This window comes from Rhinolophus ferrumequinum, chromosome 16, assembly GCF_004115265.2.
Source record: "Rhinolophus ferrumequinum isolate MPI-CBG mRhiFer1 chromosome 16, mRhiFer1_v1.p, whole genome shotgun sequence".
Classification (NCBI taxonomy): Eukaryota; Metazoa; Chordata; class Mammalia; order Chiroptera; family Rhinolophidae; genus Rhinolophus; species Rhinolophus ferrumequinum.
Window position 1 is genome coordinate 32,795,407 of NC_046299.1, and position 22,250 is coordinate 32,817,656.

The window sequence follows — 22,250 nt, forward strand, 5'->3', positions numbered from 1 at the left end:
TCTTGATGGCCACATGCTGTCTCACTTTTTTTTTTTTTTAACTCTCTTCTGTTTTCTGAGTTTCTCTCTTTTCTCTTCTCTCTGTTTCTCATATGCAGATAGCTCTGGACAGGAATGTTTCAGGAGGACTGATTCAATGCCAGAAGTTATGACACTTAGTCATACCATAGGGACTGTTGAACAATATCAGAACCAAGTGAGATAAAAGTGGTGGATCCCCGCGGACACAAACAACTTTTCTCAACTGGGTTTTTTTAAGCTTATAGATTTTTTCAGCTTCTGGCCATTCATTCCTAAACTAACTTGCACATTTTCCAGTGTTTGGTCATTTAACACATTTATGCCATGAGTCAACATTTCCTGGCATGAAATTATGGCCATGAGCACTCTTGCCTATGTGCCATAAGTTTCCATTAACCTATGGAGAGCCAAAACAGGCCTTTTGGGATCGGTGGACTATGTGGCATGACCCAATCCATCACTAGCAGGAAATCTAACAGGTGTCAGTCCTGAGTAATCCATTGAGTAATCTCTCACCTCTTTGTCACTGGCACATAATTAACCAGTTGCTTCAGCTTATTATGAGGTAGCTACGAATATGTGAGATCATCAGCTGAGAAATTCCGATCATTGAATTAAGGATATACAGTCACAGTTTAATTGAAGTGTTATGGGTAGATATTTCCCCCTTTCACAAAATTCCATATTATGTGAGCTATTAAATATTTTAACACTTGTAAGTTTAATTAAATAACTTTTCTCAAGTACCCATGGGACTTACCCTGCCATGCAGTCAGTATGACACTTGTTCAGAAGAACCAATTATTTTGAACAGCATTACTTTATAGAAAACTTTAAAAAGGAGTCTGTGTCATTTTTCCTGGACAAATGTTACATATATTCATCTGCACCCAATATAACTAGTTAAAGCTGGATGATGGATGTTATTATATGGGCATGGACCCCCTAAGAGAATTAGGCCCTATTCTAACACTAATACATAAAGAATAAGTATACTTGGTCTGTTTAGAGTAGAGATCAGTATTATGCGATACAAAAAAAGTTCAGTTGATGAAAGCTATTTATACCCACATTAGAAATTAATAGTATATACTCATCTTTTCATTAAACACACGTTTATTGAGCTCCTACTCTGTGCCAAACATTATACTGGATTCTAAAGACTCAAAGACAGCTCCCTTCCTTCAGGGAGCTTCCTGTATAATCAGCAAGGCCAACCAATAAACAGATAATCATGATATGGTGCAGTCTGCTATGAGAAAGTTATGCACTAGGTACTGTGTGAACATGGAGCAGATTTGAGAAGAAAGTGGTAATAGCTTCCTAAAAGATGTCACTTGAGCTAAATCCTACAGGCTGGCAAAGGGAATGATATTAGAGTGATGTTCCAACAATACGTGTACTTTCCCAGAGGCAGGATAATGCAAGGGACACTCATTCTTTTTCACTTTGGTCTTTGCTATCATCTGTTATAGCACTTCAATAAACCATGACAGTCCACATCATTTTTTTTAGAGAGTATATATATTCCCTCTTTCAAAAATACCATTTATTAATCCCCTACTCTGTGTAGTTTACTAGACTTTCCTTGTAACTCGCTTCATCCTCCAACCACATTATGGAGTTTATACTCCTTCCCCATTGCATAGGTGAGAAAGCTGGGAATTAGAGAGCTCAGTCCCTTGTGTGAGGTTCTTCTGCTAGGAAGTGGCAAAACTGGAATTCAAACACAGGCCTATTTAAAAGCTAGTGCTTTTAAACACCTCAATCTACTGCAGCTAATTGTTTGAGTTCTGGCTTTCCCCCAATTATGACACATTCTTATACTATCATTCTTTTGCTGCTGTCAGCTATAAATAATAATAATAGTTAACATTATACTCTGATTTTAGAAGTATTTTTATACTTATTTTAATTTCATCCTGACAACAATTCTCACAGATAAAGAAGTAAATGTTACTATCTTTGCTTTAAATGAGGAAACTGAGGCTCATGTTGACTGTTTTGCCTAATGTGATGCAACTAGTAAGAAGCAAAATATAATAGAAATTGGTACATGTTACTTTAGGTTCTAAAGTCCATATTTTGCACAGTATACAGAAATTAACTAAACATGGATCATAGACCTAAATATAAAACCTTAAACTATAAAACCTCTAGACGAAAACACAGAAGAAAATCGATATGATATTGGATTTGGCAAACATTTCTTAGATAGGACACAAAAAGTACAAGCCATAAAAGAATAAATTGATAAATTGACCATGATCAAAATTAAAAACAATGTCTGAAAGACACTGTAAAGAAAATGAGAAAACAAGCCACAGACTTGAAGAAAATGTTTGCAAAAACATATATCTAATAAAAGACTGATTCCAGAATATAAAAAGAACTCTCACAAATCAGTAATAAGAAAACAAATGGCCCAATTATACTTAGATGGGTAAAACGGAAAGAGCACTTTACAAAAAAATGTGTGAACTTAACCATGGAGTTGTAACAATTCTACAATGAAAACTGGAAATAATCTGAATATTCATCACCTGGTAAATGAACAAACTATTATTCAAAACATTGTTGAAATTAAAAAGTTAAATAAATGAAGACATCCACGTTCATGGATTGGAATATTTGATATTTGATGTTACCCAATACTACCCAAAGTAATATACAAATATATTTGTCTCTATCAAAACCCCAATGGCTTTTGCAAAAATGGAGAAGCTGATGTAAAAAATTCATATGGACTTGCAAGGAACCCTGGATAGCCAAAATAATATTGAAAACAAACAAAGTTGGATAACTCACACCTTTTGATTTCCAAACTTGCTACAAAGCTACCATAACCAAAACACTGAGTCAATGAGATAAGGATAGACATATAGATCAATGGAACAGAATCAAGAGTCCAGAAATAGGTGATTTCTGGTGAAGATGGCAGAGTAGGTAAAAGCTGTGTTTACCTCCTCTCATGACCACATCAAAATTACAACTAACTACAGAACAATCATCATTGAGAATTGCCTGAAGTCTAGATGAACTAAAGTACTACCTCTAAGGAAATACAGAAGAAGCCACCTCGAGACTGGTAGGAGGGGCAGAGATGCAGAACGGGCTGGTCCTACACCCGTGTGCAACCATTAAAAACTGGGAGGGCTATCTCGGCTGCAGAGGTCCTCCTGGAGGAGCAAGAAATCCCAGCCCCACACCAGGATCCCTAGCCCAGAGTTCCACTCCTGGGGAGAGAAATCCCTATAACTTCTGGTTGTGAAAACCAGTGGAGATTGTGGCTGAGTGAGACAGAGGGCAACTGGAGTCCCAGGCTATCCTCTTCAAGGGCTTGCACACAGATTTACTAGCTGATGGACTCACTCACTATGAATTCTAGCACTGGGGCAATAGCTCAAAAGACGTCGGAGCATATGGGGAGGAACTGCATTGTCTGGCTCCAGATAGAAGGCTAGAGGGGCAGCTTTCTCTCAGACAGAGGTGCTGGCACAATCCATGGTTTCGTTGTTGAGCCCTCCCCACTCCTGGCATGCAGACACGGGTGCTGCCATATTTGAGTGACTGTCAACAAGGCTAACACTGTTCAGCTGTCCTGCCCTGGTGATTCCCTTAGACCCTGCTGCACCCAACTTTCGGACATCCCCAAACCACTTCCAGTGTCTTTTCCACCCAAAAGGCTCATCTTAGGTTATGCTAAGGACTTTCCTAAAATCTCTCAAAGGTTCACAAAAGCCAAACAAGCAGCATCTGCCTTTGGTGTTTCCCCTACCTCTGGCTGAGCAGCCCCAAGCCTGGCACTAGTGGTAGCTGGCCTCAGTTTGTGTTTTAGCCTCTCAAGGCACCTCCAAGCCCAGCACAGGTGGCAGCCATCTATGGATTGCTTTGTGGCTCATACCAGGTGGCCCTGAGTAGGGCATAGGCTGTGGCTGAACTTGGCCTGCGGCACGGCCCCTCTCAGGAAGCTCCGGGACTGGCAGTCTGAGTGGCCAGCTTTGGACAGAGCCGGAACATCACCTGGTCACGTCCAAAAACAACACACCCAAAGGGAAGACTAGGCAGGCAGCAGAGACCTACTAAAGTGAACCCTGCTCTGCAAGGTCAGCCCTGCACTACAGCTCCACCGCTGTAGTTATGGCCAGTCCTCACAACCAATCAGCCCAAGCTCAATCCCTCTCATTGACATGCAAATAGCAACCAAGGCTCACTGCAACAGGAGAGCACACACAACCCACACAAGGGACACATCTGGAGCACCCAGCACAGGTAACCAGGGAGACTGCACCACTGGGCCCCACAGCACACCACCTACATAAAGCCATTATGCAAAGACCTGGAGACATAGCAGCCCTACTTAATACACAGAAACAAGTACAGGATATCAGCCAAAATGGGGAGACAAAGAAACATGTCCCAAATAAAAGAATAGAACAGAGCTCCAGAAAAAGAACTAAACAAAATGGAGACAAGCAATCTATCAGACTCAGAGTTCAAAACACTGGTTATAAGGATGCTCAATGATCTCAGGGAAAATTTCGACAAAGAGATAGAAAACATAAAATAGAGATAGAAAACATAAAAAAGAACCAGTCAGAAATAAAGAATATAGTAACTGAAATGAAGAATACATTACAGGGAATCAACAGTAGATTAGATGAAGCAGAGGATTGAATCAGCGATTTAGAAGATAAGATAGCAGAAAACATCCAATCAGAGCAGGAAAAAAAAAATCTTAAAAAATGAGGATAGTTTAAGGGGACCTCTGGGACAATACCAAGCATGACAACATTTGCAATACAGGGGTACCAGAAGGAGAAGAGAAAGAGCAAAGAATTAAAAACCTATATGAAGAGATAATGATGGAAAACCTCCCTAACCTGGCAAAGGAAATAGAGATACAAGCCCAAGAAGCACAGAGAGTCCCAAAAAGGATTAACCCAAAGAGGCCCACACCAAAACACATCACAATTAAAATGCCAGTGGTTAAAGATAAAGAGAGAATATTAAAAGCAGCAAGAGAAAAGCAGTTAGTTACCTACAAGGAAGCTCCCATAAGACTGGCAACTGATTTCTCAATAGACACTTTGCTGACAAAAAGGGAGTGGCAGGAAATATTCTAAGTGATGAAAAGCAACAACATACAACCAAGATTGCTCTACCCAGTAAGGCTGTCATTTAGAATTGAAGGACAGATAAAGAGCTTCCCAGACAATAAAAAGCTAAAGGAGTTCATCACCACCAAATCAGTATTATAAGAAATCTTAGAGGGACTTCTTCAAGACAAAAAGGAAAAAAAAAAAGATAAAAAATATGAATAATAAAATGGCAATAACTACATATCTATCAACAATTAGTTTCAATGTAAATAGATTAAATGCTCCAATCAAAAGATAACATGACTAAAGGGATAAGAAAAGAAGACCCTTACATATGCTGCCTAGAAGACAATCATGTCAGATAGAAAGAAACACAGAGACTGAAAGTAAAGGGATGGGAAAAGATATTTCATGAAAATGGAAACAAACAAACAAACAAAAAAGCTGGTGTAGAAATATTTATACCATACAAAATATACTTTAAAACAAAGGCTATAACAAGAGATAATGAAGGACCCATTATGAGAAAAAAATAGGAATTTCGGACTTCATCGAAATTCAAAACTTTTGTGCATCAAAGTATTATCAAGAAAGTAAAAAGACAACCCATAGAATGGGAGAAAATATTCGTAAATCACTTTGCTGAAAATGTTCAACTATTGAGAATATATTTTTAAAAAACCTTACAACTCAACAAAAAAAACTACGCAATCCAGTTTTTAAAATGGGCAAAAGGATTTGAATAGATATTTCTCCAAAGAAGATATACAAATGGTCAACAAACACAGGAAAAGATGCCCAATGTCATTAGGCATTAGGGAAATAGAAATTATCACAGTGCAACACCATTTCATACCCACTAAAATGGCTATAATTTTTTTAAAAGGAAAAAGAACAAGTGCTGGTGAGAGAAATTGGAATTCTGTGCCTTGCTGGTGGGAATATAAAGTGGTTCAAACACTGTGGTAAACAATTTGGTGATTCCTCAGCAAGTTATACATGGGATTACAATATGACCAAGCTATTTCACTCCTAGGTAAAATCCGAAAGCACTGAAAACATGTGTTCAAGAAAAATGTGTTCATGGCAGCACTATTCACAATAGCCAAAGGTGAAAACAACGTACTGATGAATGGATAAACAAAATCTGGTATAAACATAAGACGTAATATCATTCAGCCATAAAAATCAATGCATTATACCTGTTTTTAAAACTCAATCATTATGTGGGAAATATGTCTTCAACGTATTTCTAATAAGAGGAGCCATGGGAAATTATATAGAAATGCACATATTAAATACTTGAAGGACAAAAAGAAAGCAATGAAATACTGATATATGCTACAACATGGATGAACCTTGAAAAGATTATGCTAAGTGAAAGAAACCAGACACAAAGGCCACATCTTGAATGATTCCATTTATATGAAAAATCCAGAATATGCAAATTCATGGAGACAGAAAACAGATAAGCGTCTGCCAGTGGCTGTTACTAATGGAAAATTTTATATTATGTGTATTTTACAGCACAGAAAATAGAAGAAATGTGGATGGCAATAAAAATGCTGTATTTCATTGGTCATTAGGGAAATGTAAATTAAAACTACAGTGAAATACCATAACATACCTACTAGAACGGCTCAAATAAAAAACCCTGAAGACCAAATGCTGGCAAGGAAGTATAGCAACTGAAATTCTTACTTATCACTGTGGCAATGCAAAATGGTGCAGCCCCTTTGGAAAACAGCCTCATCTTTTCTTACAAAGTTAAATGACCCAGCAACCCCACTCTTAGGGATTTACTCAAGAAAAATAAAGACATACATCCATACATCTCAAATGTTCATAGTAGCTTTATTCATAATGGCCAAAAACTGGAAATAACTTAAATATGCATCACCTGGTAATGAACAAACTGTTGTACATCCATACATAAAAACTACTCAGTAATAAAATGGAAAAAACTACTAATATTTGCAATAGCATGAATAAATCTCAGAAGCATTATCAAAGTGAAAGAAGCCAGACTCAAAGGCTACATATTGTATTATTCTATTTGTATGGCTTTTTGGAGTAGGCAAAACTGTAGGAACAGAGAACTGATCAGTGGTTGCCAGGAGCTGTGATTGAGAGAAGAAAACTAATCACAAAGGGGCAAAGGGAAATTTTGGGGGGGATGTGATAGAAAAGCTCTCCACATTATTTATAGTGGTAGTTGACATAACTGTGTACATTGTCAAAATTTATGGAGCAGTACACATAAAAAAGGGTGAATTTTACTATATATAAATTATACCACAGTTAAGCTGTCTTTTAAAACCACTTTTTTTTTTATCCTCCACTATTGTCTCTCTGAGGAGCACAACCATTGAACCTTTTATTTTCACAGTATTGAAAGTAGAAAGAAGGTTGCTTCTAGACCCGAGGATCAAAATGGTTGCAATCTTTCTGCCATAACTGCACAGCCCAAACAAAAAGCTGTTGGGTCCATTCAATGTAAATGAGAACCAGAAAGCAATAAGGGCCATGCTTCTGGATGGTCAAGAAGAAAAAAGAAATGGGAAGGGGATGAAGAAAGATTGAATTAGGGAGGAATTGAGCAGCTATTAACTTAAATGGGAGAGGCGTGATTAGGCTCAGTTGAGTAGAAAAGATGACTTTAGGTTAATCTCTAGACTCACAATCAAAAGCACTTTTGTCCCTCTGCATCCCAGGATCCCAAGCAGTTGGATCCTTTGAGAAATTGTGGCGCAATATTTACATTTAGATGGAAACAAAAGGATTCTAGTCGTTAAATCACCTTATGGCTAGGAACTAGTTTTTATACCCTTATACAATGCTCAGCAACCACTGGGAACACAACAGATATTTGAAGAGTTAATCAATGAATATACTAAAATTTGCTGAAGGACAGAACAATTTTCTTTTAAATGAAAAACTCTAAAGGGAAATGCAATACGACTATTGGTTTGTCCATTATTACTGCATCAGTACTAGAGAAAACAGCATCTCATTCTTTATTGTGTGCTTGTTCTGAACAAATCCTCATCAAAATAGATTGCTCCAGTGTTTTCAGGACTTTAAAAGATAGACTAGATCTAAATGGATTCAATGTAGACCTCAGCAATTGAATATACAATTTCAGCAAACTATGTCTTTTGCAGTTCAAGCTCACTAAAGCTGCTACATGGATCATATAATTGATTTGTGGCACATTCTGCCTGCCTCTACCCAGTGGTTTATTCAAATAAAATAGATAAATACTAATAAAGTGAAAAGCTCCACTGAGAACTGACCAAACCACATCCCTTTCTTCACACCTAGGGTATTCCGACCAGTAGAAGCTTTATAGCAGCTCTTTGTAGTACCAGATACAGAGCTCTGTAGCCAGGAATCCACAGCACAAGCAAACCTTTCCCTAAAGCACAACAAAGAAACGAGTTTATAAAATCACCATTAAACATAATAGAACACTGGAGAGACGAGTAGAACAGAGGCAACATGAGATGATGAATGTCACACATAAGAACCAATTAAAAATTATCATCTCTGCAGAAAAGCAACCATGTGTTGATAAAGCTTTTTATGAATATTAAGTACTGTAACATAATATAGGACTGAGAGTCTCAAACACCAGTGTCCAAAAGAGATACAATATTTTAAGGAAATATACCTAAAAATAGATTAAATGGTATAATGAACACCCCCAATTTATCATTATTATCCCAGTTCTGAGTATAACTTATCTTCAATAATATGCAATGTATAGTTCAGAAATAATTCTTATCATCACTTTTGCTAACAATATAACAAATATACTCCATATGTATATGATTTTTGGTTGTGCCACAAAAATCGGACTATTCTAAGAAAGAATTTTAAAAAGATAGAGATATCACGATTGTCCAGATCACCCGGAAAAATTGGTTTCTTTTCTCTCTGACACCTATAGCTTTTAAGATTGTATTTACCATCTCCCAGAGAAAGAAATTATTTAAATTATTATTTAGAACTGTTTATCTGTGCACGTTTACTGCAGCTTAGCCATAAGCTATGGAAATAGCATTGACTGTGTCACAATAGTCTCCACATTTTGAAATAAAGGCAAACAACTCTATATTTCTACCATACACACACTCACACATACACACTTGTTTAGTTATATTTTACACACTTTTCAAGGTATTCTTTACAATGGCATTTTATGAGATGAGGGTAAATTATTTGAGTAAGAAACCGTCTTTACTTCCTATTTGAGATTCAGGCTGATTCAGATATTCCTGGTGCCTTAGGCTGGAGTCTACAAAAGGTGAGTTACAGGCGGAGAATTCAGCTTTCTAGGGGTGATAACAAAAGAGTCAGAGCAAGGATCTTGGGCACGTAACTGTCTCCTGGACAGTGCAACTGCTCAAGAACTGGGTTCGAATGGTGAGGTGTCACATGCGATAAAATAGAAGGAGGCTAATAGCAGGGCAATTCAGATAGAAGAAAGGAAAATTTAGAGACTGAGAAACCAAAGAAAATTATTCTTCATAGAGAAAAAAAAGTCCCTACGTTTAAAGACTATTTGAAAACCGAGAATTTAAAACTTTCAAAAGTTTGAATTAGCTTTGTAGTTGCTTTTTGGCCAGCGTGCATACATTCTTTGAGCAAACATTTATTCAACATTCAACATTAACCATGTATAATGGAGGAATAGATGCTGGGAATACAAAAATGAATGATACACGGCCCTCATAGCTCGCTCAAAAAGGCTTTTAAACATAATATCTCTTACCAGATTGCAGTTCAATAAGTTAAGTGTAGAGTAATCAGCAACATTTTATTGCATTTTCATCAACCCCCAGAGGGACTTTTAAAAAATAAGAAAAAGGAACAGAAATATTACATTTTTAATTTGGCCAATAGAAAATATTTTGTACTCTTAAAAAAAAATCTATATTCAACTTTCACTTCCCAGATCTTCCTTTCCTATATAATGGAAATTTGCTTAGGGGTTGACAGTATTTTTCATTATTGACACAATACTGAAGTCCCATCTTTTTCAAAACGCCTGGACGCATTCCCCCATATATAAATGTGTAAACAGACATTTTCATTGACATCAGCATAAGTTCTGGTCTCTCCTTTATTTATTTACATTGCTCCTGTTTTTGTAAACAGGCATATGACAGATGCTTATGATCAATGCCTTGGGAATATGGTAAGACGGAGATGGATACAGAGAATCAATACAAACCACATTTACCCTCTAGGTGCATGCGATTTGAAAGTGGGTATTTATTCCATATTTAATCAAGTCTTTTCCCTGAAGTCCCTATTTTGCATCACACCTTTGGTGGTTAACACCTGAATATTTAGCCACAGGTGAACGAACAAAGAATTTGTTACCCCAGATTCGGTTCTATCTAAATTAATATTTGCATAAAAGAGAGGTTGTGCAAATTTCTGGGAAAAAAGCTTTACACAAGATTTTATTCTATTTTTTAAAATTACTCATCCACTCATCAAGGGCACACTCAGGTCGTCCATTATCAGCTGAGATTACTGATGGTTTTTCAATGCCAACCTTTGCTGCCCCTGCCCCCACCTCGTCCTTACGGAAACATTCCTCAGGCTGACAGACTCTGTGCGGAGCCACATCAAGCGCCTTGCCCCAGTGCAGTGGTTCCAAGCATTTTTATTTCATGGACCAGTAAATTACCTCTAAATGTTTTGGGAATCTATATAATATTGCTAACTTTTTCTTCAGCAGATAACAATTTAAAAAGCAAAAACAGCTCTAAGAATTTAATGAAAAGAATAACCCCCCAACACAATAAAGATATATCTCATAACAAATTTATAAATAGAATACATTTAGCTCTATTTAAAAAAAAGTTTATATAATTCTCCTTATTTTTTCTCTTCCTGCTATAGAGTGACTTTTGGGAACCACTTCCTTTGAGCTTTGCATAGGGGCTATAAAAGAATAAGTTAACCAAATATTCAATTTCTGCTGTTTATGTTCCATGGCGTGGGTTCAGGTTTATGCTGGCAGCAGAAGAGAGGAAGTGAGGAAAAGTATGCATCAGCTCCATACCATCACAGCCTGCCTCGCTATTCATACTGCCAGTGTGGTCGGTACCTCACACGCACAATGCGCAGGGGAAATGCCAGTGCAAGGAGATTATTACTTAGAGTTTGCCCCAGTCAAGTCAGTGGGCAACTAGGAGACAGTAAGATTTCCCTGGAATCCGGCTACAATTTAAGGAAGGAGTCACCTTCAGACATTGAAATTGATGGGGAAAAAAAAAAAAAAAGAGAGAGAAAAGGTGCAGTGTGAATATCAGAAGCACAAGTGATGGCTTAACCATTTCCATCTGCTTTCAAGACTCAGGCATAGCCAAGGATAATTAAAGTGACCCTTGGGAATGTAGTGGAACCTTAGAAAGCAGTAAAATTATCTACAGTCTTTTACAACACTTTTCTTTAAAAATGTGAATTATCTCAAATGCAATTGAGGAATAGATCAGTATTACAGAGGAATCATATTGGTTTCATACATGTTTATGGTTTCAAGCCATCAGGGTAAGTTTTCTCAAAGATAAAGACTTAGCAAATGTGAAGCTCTCAAGAAAAAAAAACTGAGAATGTCCAGAGGGGCCTTCCGTTAGTGTAAATAGTGGCTGTTTCAAGAGGCCTAAAGAACCACTGGGTTTTCCATGCTAAGTTCTTCAGCAAAGGTGCAAGTGCTGATGAAAAAACCACAAATACATCACCTCTTTACTAAAGTGACAGATTCATGAAGAAGACTACCTCGTGGATCACATTTTTAACTTCGATCAAAGTCTCTTTTAGAAGCAACTGCATCTCCAAGCAGGAAGCACAAGCCCCAGGGGTGAGGCTGCAAAGGGTGGATCACTGTAGCAAGATGCAGAGTCTGGGAGCATATTAACTGTGCTATGATGTCACTTTACTATGATGCTTATTGTTTTGTTAGTGCGCGGTTCAAAGTTCCATAGGTTCTGAGTCATCTGCCCTCACTCGCTTTTTCCCACAAGCCCTGATATTTTTAGTGTGTAATTTTGTAGAACTATGGTTGTAGCCAAAATACCTGCATTTTATTTTCACACAGCAGTCAAAGCCCCGAAATGACCCATGGAAGGGCAGTGGTCTGGAGGGAGGTCATTAGGAGGTTATTAGGAGGAATTGGGATTGGGCCTCCAGCGTCATCTAGAGGAAATGGCTCCTGATGTGATTGTAATTCTTGGCATTGACATATCTCTGGTTTGGAGAAAGGCAATGCATCAGACTATCCCGGCTTAATGGAAAAAATAGGGGAAAAAAACACCCCAGAAAAGAATACTTAATTCCCTTATTTCTAATTACATGTTTGCTTTTCAATCTTCTAATCCTAGATTGGTATATAGGATTCCTCTCGCGTGCCAACTCCAATTGACTGGTAGTGGCTGCCTGAAGCAATGAAGTAAAAAGAATGCTGAGGCCACTTCTGGGCTCAGTGGGAAAGAATGCCACAATTGATTAGTGATGTCTATCAGGAGTTGCCACACGTGTGTCACCCCTATAATCTATGATACAGTTGAGGAAATTTGCCTACTAAGATGAATGGTCTGAGAAGACAAGCAGATTTGGTTCTAGAATCGGTACATTTACCTTTGTAAATGAACAAATCGATTCTCTGATGACCAGTCTATCTCTGTGAGTTTCACCTGAGGCTGCTCATTTGGGTGAACTGAGAAAACGCAAGGTTTAAACCAGCAACCCTGAAGATATTAGAAGTCCTGACTCCCAGATGCTGTTACCAGAAAACACCCTCCTTGAAGAATCCTACTTATTATCTTTTGACTTACTTCTCCCCTTATCCTATTTTCCTGGCCATATGTCATCAACTATAAGATGCCATGAAGTTGGTATTCAGCAGGACAGCCAGGATGTCATTTTCACACATGTGAATCTGTTTATTTCTAGTGATCTAACAGCGGGACCACAAAAGCAACTCCTTGATATTTAAATTAACAAATTATTTCAGGAGAAAAAAATATGAGTCCCAGTTGCTGTCTGGAAACCTTTCTTTCCTACCAAAGAGAAAGTGCACAATCAGAGCTTACAAATAGGTGTCAGTGCCTCACAAAAAAAGCCCCAAAAAGAGCAATTCAGTGGAGCACTCTTGTAAGAAATGAACATCACCAGTGCTCTAGCCAGCACAGAGGACAGACGGTGTCAGGAGGACGGCGGACACCAATACCTCTGAGCTAAAGAGTGCCTCAGAGAAGCTGAACTCTGAATAGGAAGTTTTTGGAAAGGCTTAACCAATATATTCCTCTTTTATGTCCTTTTTATGCTTGCAAACGATCTACATGTAGATAAGTCTAAAAGAACTTTTTTAGTAAGTATAGAAGAATAAAGTTTTGTGTTATGTTGACACCATTTTGTTCCCTTTCTCTTTGATATGTAAAATATTGGTATCCTTAGACTGATGGAACCTTAGACTCACTGAAATGCGGTATAATTTACACCCATAACAAATGAAGAGATGCGCCCTCAAGAATCTGATTGTTCACAGATTGTCCAAGTTCTGTCATCAAGTGAGTTTCACATCCAGGATTAGAATTTATGAGACCTTAATTCTTGTCTAGCCAGTCGAACATCACTTAGTGCCATATTTCGGAGAAGGTTGGTCTTAAGTAACCAAATCATGGATTGGATGGCCAACTAGAACTGGTCAGCCTAAAATACAACCCTTTTATAGGCCAAACCAAGAAGATTATTCTATATGGGTTGATGTCTTTCAGCCCAAGGACAAGCATTAGCTGCCAGCATAGGTATGGAAGGAAGAATGCTCATTGTCATGTGTGTCACTGAGGTTGTTCTTTGTTTGTTTGTTTGTTTGTTTTTTGCTAATTATCAACTGTCACTTGTGGAAATACCCATTAGCCTACTTGTCTGCCTTCCTCTTTCTTTTCTTCTTTAATTTCATTCTCACACCAAACGGACTTTTTTTTTTTTTTGCATGAATTTTTTGCAATTAATGATCAGGATACAAAAAGCTATTAGGTTAAGCCATATAAAAATTGATAATTTCTGACTTACAAAATCAGCAAGTTTATGCAGTTCAACTTAATACATGACATATAAGATGCTCCCCTAAAGCAGTTCACAATAAAAGACAAGAGGACAGTCCTCCATTCATCATTATGGAGAGCATTCTATTAAGTTGGTACAAAAGTCATTGTGATTTTTGCATTTATGTTAACCTTTTAAACCACAATTACTTTTGCACCAACCTAATAAATACAGTATCTCTCCCACACAAGTTTCTGCCAGCTCTAGGGAGCCTCTGAACAACACTTTTTGTGTCGATGGTCACCTGTGAAGACCTTCATTTGATAAACTGTGTGGACAATATTCTTTTTTTTTTTTTTAACTCAATAAACATTTATTGCACACTTAGGAGGGGCAAGGCACCATTTTCAGCCTTGGGTCCAAAGATTAGTGCATCACAGTCCTTACTCTTAGGGGCAGGCAATCTAGGAAGGGAGACAGACGCGGACGTAATTACAGTATAAAATAGCAAGTCGCATAATAGATATAAATAACATGCTGAAAAGGCACTTACCCTGCCTGGCAGAGCAAGAAAACCTCAGAGCAGGTGATATTTGTGCTTGTTCTTGAAGGATGAGCAATTTACTTGGCAGAAAAGAGAGGGAACAATACAACATCACCAAGCAGAATGGCTTGTTCAAAGTCACAGAAGCACAACCAAGAAAGATGTGTTTGAAGAACCTTAGTTTGAATGGAAATAGGACATGTGGAAAAGGTGAGAGAAATGGCAAGAGATGAGGCTTGATGAGGAGTTTGCATTTTAATCTGCAGGTAGAGAGAAGTCACAAAGCGCATTCACGTGGGTTTAAATAGCTTAGAAATAAAATGTTTTTCTACTTTGAATTTATATGTACAGTCCAGTCATCACCTGAGTTTACAGAAACATTACATTAGCGACTCTGCAGCATGAGCTTCTGCAGTGAGAGCTCCTTCTGACCATCCCTGGCACACATGTGAGCTGAAGCAACCTGGATTTCCAAGGGGTTGTTTCAGCCCTGACATCTGTCTTAAACACAGTCATTGAGTTGTGGTTCCTCACTGTGGCTGGAAGGATAGCCAAAGGCTGCATTATTGTGAGAGATTGTGGCTTTGACAATTATGTGCTCCTCCACTGCAGGGCTGTCTACTTCACATGGATGAAGGAGCTTGCCAACATACACTTCATGTTTTCATATTTTCTTCATTGGGTAATTGCAAAATGAGCGATTCCACCTCAATGCAGCGAGATTGATTTTATCCAAACTTCAGACTGGCGGATCGGTGGCCCAGTTTTCCAGTCATGTGATCTGGCAGCTGGCATTTACCACCCATCAAATGAAATTACATAGCACTGATGAATTACCAGCTCACCCCTGAGCAGAACTTTTTCTCTTAAACTCCCTCCTTCTTAATACTTGTATAATGTTTGATAGTGCCATGGCTTATATATACGGGGATATCAATGGGAATGTATCAAAACTTTACCACAAATGGAGATTTATATATGTGTGTATAAATTAGACACAGATAGACACACACGTATATGTATGAATACACATGAATGAGTTATTCCATTTATGTGAATTTCCCAGATGTGTAAAATTGAGTGACTATCATTTTTGTTTTGTTTTAAAAATTATACATATATAGATACACACGTGTGTATGTATGTGTGTGTGTATATATATACATATATATATATATATACAATATCATTTATATGAATCTTCCAGATGCATAAAACTATGTGACTATCTAAATATATCCTGGTAGCAATTCCAACATTGATGTTGAGGGGGGTTCCCCCACACCAACAAACAACTCTCAGATACCAGCAGGGTGTCCGAGAAGTCAACTTAATTGTTAACTATCTATCTGGAGATAGCATCATATTCCACAGGTCGAGGGGTCAGTCCTACAAGATTGCCCCCTCCCACCCCTTCAGAAGCAGGTCAAAACCCCAGGTTGTTACCTGTGTTTCTGACTGATGGGCTATAAATCAGAGGCTCCCATGACCCTTTCCTTGGGTTCAATTAATTTGCGGGAGTGGCTCACAGAACTCAGAGAAACGTGTTACTTGCTAGATCATTAGATAATGTCCTTGTGTTCACCAACCCCAAAGCTCTCCGAACCCCATCATTTTGGGCTTTCATGCCGGCTCCATTCCATAGGTATGACTGACTAAATCCTTGACCAATAGTCCTTGACCTCCATCTTCAGCCCTTCTCCTCTCCCTGGAGGAGGGGTTAGGACTGAAAGTAGCAACCCTGGAATCACAGTGTTGGCTCCGCTGGCAACCAGCCCCCATCCTTAGCTGCTTTCCAAAAGTCGCCTCATTAACGTAACAAAAGACACCTCCATCACTCTCAACACTTAGAAAATTCCAACGGTTTTGGGAGCTATGAGTCAGGAGTTGTCGCTGAACACCAGATATACATCTAAATGACCAAATATATATTTCTTATAAATCACACTATCACACTTTCTAATGTTTTTGTTTTGTTTCACTTAAATCATGTCTTTATAGAACTATTTCTGAAAGTGTTGAAAGGGTGAGTTCTGGAATCAGCCTGCTCTGTTTGAATACCTGTTTCTTCACCTTCTAGTTTTCTCTCCTTGGGCAAGTTACAATCTTTCTGAACCTCAGCTTTCTCACCTTATAAAATGAGAATAATAGTAACCACCTCATAGGGTTGCTTTGTGAATTAAATGGGGTTTGCATGTAAAGCGTTTGGTATGCAGTGGACATTCAAGTAATGCTAACAAGTAATACTTTATGCATATTTGAATTGGTTCTTGAATACTGGGGCCATCAGACGAGCATTAATGATTACAGGAAAACAAATAGCTGGCAACCTTGGAGCCTATTAAGAACCAGAAAGTTATTTTCCCCTCCACTTACTCGCCCCAGACTGCCAGCCTTCTTCCCAGGCCTGTCTGGTTTCTGAATGTTTATACAGCATCCTTTGCTTTTAGACTATCAGTTGTCACATTCTAAAATTGCTGATTTATATAGGAACCTAACGGTGTTCTGGCTCCCTTAGTGTTTTACTGACAAATCAAATAATCCAGCTTGTTAAAATTCCATATAAAGCAGGAGTTTTAAAGCTCTGATTGAATGCTCCAATCTGTTCTCAGTGTCTGCACTATGTACTGTCCATTTTAGCCACTCAAAGATCTTTTCTGCTGATTTCGAGATTGTCAGCTATGGAAAGACAAATACCAAATACAGCATGAGCTCACCTAGATGTGGAATCTAAAATAGTCAAACTGGTAGAAGAAAAAAGTAATGGAAATTGCTAGGAGCTGGGGGGAAGGGGAAATGTTGGTCAAAAGTTACGTAGGGTGAATCAGCCCTGTAGAGCTAATGTTTAAAACGTGGCTATGGTTAACAATTCTGTATTGTGTACTTGAAATCTGGTAAGAGGATAGATCATAAAATACGTCACTCACACACACACATACACACACACACACACACACACACACACACAAAGTAATTATGTGAGCGATTGGATATGTTAATTAGCTTGATTATGGTGATTATTTCACAATGTATATCAAAACACCAAGATACATACCTTAAATATATGCAATTTTTATTTGTCAACTATACTTCAATAAAGCTGGGACAAAATTAAGTTACGATTCAACATAATAAATTAAAACTATGCCATAATTTTTTTAAAAAACATTATCTGCAATGTCTATGATAGATGAAATTGTTATCAAGTGACCTCCAGAAAAGTGAGAGGATATTCTTAACATCTCACATTTGTATCCGAGTGACACAAGTCATTAAAAGCCCATATCTTTAGAGATTCAACAAAGAAATAATTGTACCTCCTCTTTTTTAAAGCAAACTATGGTGTATAAATAAAGAATACTTAGGCAAACTTTCTGTGATTTAAAAAATTGTGAAAGCATATACTAACTCAGCCTATCTAGAACCAAAATCTCAGCTCCATAATCCATGTATTACATTTCTTGACTTTTTTCGTGTGATTTTTAAACAAGCAAATCTTATTACTCTTCATGAAAACACTGTACAGGGAAGACCAGAACTGCCGATTGCAGTCTATGTGAATGGGGCTCCCTGAAGTTGTCTAGGGAAGCAATCCCAAGTGAGATGGCCTTTATAATAAATTTGTGTGATGTGGTTTTTTTGGTGCTTCAGAAGCCAACCCATCTCAGTGCCCAAGATAACTGCGTTCCCTCTGACCTATTCTCCTGGCTGTCAATGTTTATTGGCCACATCCATCCTAATTTTCAGAATTTTTTTTTCCAGAAAATAATCTCTACATACATCTTTCATCATTTCCAATATTATAAACCTAGTTCTTTCTACAAAATAAAATAAATTCCAGATTTCAGCTGTTTCTCCCCTTTTTGACTCACGACTTATGACATTTTAGTAGATTTTTAAATTTGTTTTATACTTTTTAATTTTGAAACCCTATATATCTCTCTTATCTCGCCTCTTGGCCATGTCCCTTTCCCCAGTCAACCTCCTCCTCTAATACACACATGCACACACACACGTGCACACACACACACAGTGACCTGCCCCACGGTTTCCTAAACACACTTTATTCCCTCATGCCCATAGACGGTAGGCATCCACACATGACGCCCCTTCTTTTTAGAAAGCTCTATCTCTGTTTCCTTGACTGGCAAACTCTTATGCATCCACCAGAACTCAAGTGAAATGACCAGTCACCTCCCCTTTGAGGCTTTCTGTGTGCAGGTGTGTTGGGTTGGGCCCACTCCCATGTGTTCCTGTAGCACCCTCTCCTTCACTCTGTCTTAGCCCTTATGTGCCACTGTTATGTGCCGGCAATCATGCTAAACTGGAAACTCCTTAAGGACACAGCCCTTAAATCCACCTTTTCTGGTACATAGCAGGGACTCAATACTTGCTGAATGATTTCAGGAATATCATTTCCTTCTTACAAAAAAATCACTGTACTTTCAACTAATTGAGCATATCATGACCTAATTTTGAAGTGCAATGCACTTTTGATTATCTTATCAAATAATTGAAAATAAAAATGTGTCAGAATGTCAGTGTCAACACTCGGGTGAGGGGGCCGAGTAAGGGGGTCTTGGTTTTGTTTTCCATTGCTTCTTATGAGACATCTTGATTTCTCCAGGTTGAAAAGCCTTCCCCAGGTAGGTGTTGACATGACAGCACAACACAGCACAGAATGTCAGTTGCAATCCTGCCTTTATTTTTGTTTTACTTTTTCAGGTTACACATGCTGCTGCCAACTATCCTGGCCAAATGACTCTTCATTGCAAACCTTTCCTTGTGTGTGGAGGGGATGGATTTACCCACTCCAACTTTGATGGCTGTATTGCTTCTGCCTTATGTGTTCTGGAAGCTTTAAAGAATCATATTTAGTATCTGTATTCTTATTCTCTACATGTACTTTGGGATTTTGTTTTCACAAGTTTCTGTTATTGATTATTTTGTTTTCTATTTTGTTGAGAGAAATTACCGGAAAATTGTTCTTCACTTGTCATTTTTTTATATAGAGCATAAAATTGATTTTATAATTTTGATAGTTACAACCCATGCTAGAATAAAAATTCTTTGGACTTTATACCTTTTGCCATTTTTCTGAGTTGCCATGACTACTACTTGTTGGAGGAAAAGTAGTGTTTAAGAATAACAAATGACCCTCCCCCAAAATTAGTCAAATTAAAATAACAGTTCATGTTCTCAAACCTTTATTATTCTTTTGAAAATTTCACTTCCAAATAAAGAATATTTGCTATCAAAGCCTCATTTTTAATCTTCAAGTATACCCTGATTTAATATTTTTGCAAACTGCTAAATTATAAGATTCCTCCAAACTGTAAATAAGAGAGTGTAATTTTTGTTACTCATTTATCTTCTGAGTTATTAAATGATCCTGAATTGTAGTCATATATGTCCTCATCTCTAGGATTGTAGTTGGGAGGGCAACTTGACAGATGAAATAACCTCTCTTCAAATTTTAAGAAAATAACCAGATTCATCTTGACTTTCCAAGTCACACAGTACTTTTTAACCTTAAAAAAAACCCTGTCTTATTATGGAAGGTAAAAATTAAATAGAAACTGAGAGAAAATATGTCAACCTGTACCTTTTGTTATCCTATATGGCTGCTGCTGTTACCTTTATATGTATTCCAGTATGTACAATGGAATTTAGACTGTGTCAAGATTAATTAATTTAATACAATAAAAAAAATTACTGAACTAGAAAATAGATGTACTTAAAGTAGTTCAATATTTGCCAACTTAGGGGTTCAGTGACCCACATGCTTCAGTGACAACCCTGTGACTGCCTAGCTGGAGAGAAATTGATCCTCAGCTTTCCAAATAAGCTATCTGTTGCTAATGCAGAAAGCAAAATGGTGAGTCCTATTTTATCATTTTGAAAGGAAAAAAATTTGTAGCCTCTCAAACTAAGAAAAGCTCAACAAAAAACTTAATTTGGTAGGTAGTACCTAAAGTTTCACACTTACATGCCCACTAATCAGACATACACATACACAGGTGTGGGCAGAACTCACTTATGTATCTACAAAATGGGTTTTCTGATTCTATAGAATGTTATTATATGTGTCCTTTTAGCAATCAATTGATGAAAAGTTGAAGTACTTACATGTGGCTAATATCACTTACTTTTGAAAGCAGAGAAGGGAAATTAATGCGATCTCTGGTATGATGTGGTGAAAAATGTGGAGATTTATTTCATTATTTTGTCCCATATTCGATTAACATTGGTCTCTATTTTCATTTTACCCTTAAAATATGGTAGAAAAATCATTTAGATGTAGTAACTATTTTGTTTTTAACGTAATTCTGGAGCTATTTGTCTGAAAGCATCCTGAAGCTTTAAGAACAATGTTATAGTCATCTCATAAATGTATATCCTCCAAAAAAGAGAGAGAAAAAAACAACAATTTCTAAAGGTTATGGGTTACTTAAAGACAGAACTCGTCTAAGCCATTACTGACGACTTTGATTATCTATTCATTCTAAGTGTGTTTCCCTAATAATTCTGTATCTGTTTTGAGAAGACTATGGCAATATGAGAAAAAACTCAACCCTGATTTAAATGTGTATCATTGTTACTTTGCTAATCATTTTGAAAACTCATTTTACATTTAGATCTGTCTCTGATAGGAACAGGCCAATTCCCTGATGTTCCACAAAGGAAGTAAAATGTATCAAATGCTCGTGTTCTTCATTTTCATTACCTCTTTCCACGTAGAAATGAAATGGAGATGGGATTATCTTGTGCTGGAAGCCATCCCAGAAGGCCAGAAAACTCAGATGGCCAGAATGCCCCAAAAGACCCAGGGCTAAAGTATCAAGCTCCCCTGAGAAATAGGGGTCTGCACCATTTGGAATAGCGGCCAAGGTGTATGTTTGTCAGCCCCATGGGACCACACTGCGCCACAAGATTTCCAAACAAGAACATTTATTAATCAAGCCAGCCAAGGAAAAGCTGTTCTGTTTTGAAAGGAGCATATTCAAGTGAGAAACGGCTTGAGCAGTGGGGTGATTTAATACTTGTTAGCTGATAAATATAGCCTTTGCTGGAATAAAACTTTATGATGCAGTGTTGAAAAGCTTAATTACTAAACTGTCTATGCACGTCTTGCTCAGGTAGCAAGGGTGACAAATTATAGCAGTCGAATAGTATTTTTCACCTTTGGCATTTCTGAAGGGGAAAAGTATGTCTAAAAACATCAAGAAAGCAGTAATAATCCCAGACCAGATATTACTGAGGGGGGTGGAAATGACACTTCATTGAGTCACCAAGCCTCCTGTGCAAAATGTCATCATCCCCACCCCCTACCCCCACCCCCGCCTACCCACTATCTTGTTAAGTAAAGCAAAATGTAAGGTCAATTTTACATGTATCTGGCATTTTACACTGATCCGTGTGTGTGTGTGTGTGTGTGTGTGTGTGTGTGTGAGCAAGGAATTCTTATTCATATTTGACAAATGAAGAAACCGAGGCACAGAGCTTGGCCAACCATA

At 37.7% G+C, this 22,250-nt stretch overlaps 1 protein-coding gene across 1 annotated transcript in view; it reads left to right on the top strand.

Moving 5' to 3' along the window:
• Positions 1-22,006, top strand: part of RNLS (renalase, FAD dependent amine oxidase) — a 260,375-nt gene extending 238,369 nt beyond the window's left edge. Inside the window, 1 exon segment of the mRNA XM_033131183.1 lies at positions 19,459-22,006. Within this exon segment, the coding sequence (XP_032987074.1) occupies positions 19,459-19,611 (153 nt within the window). The 3' untranslated portion in view covers positions 19,612-22,006.
• Positions 22,007-22,250: the final 244 nt, after the last annotated feature.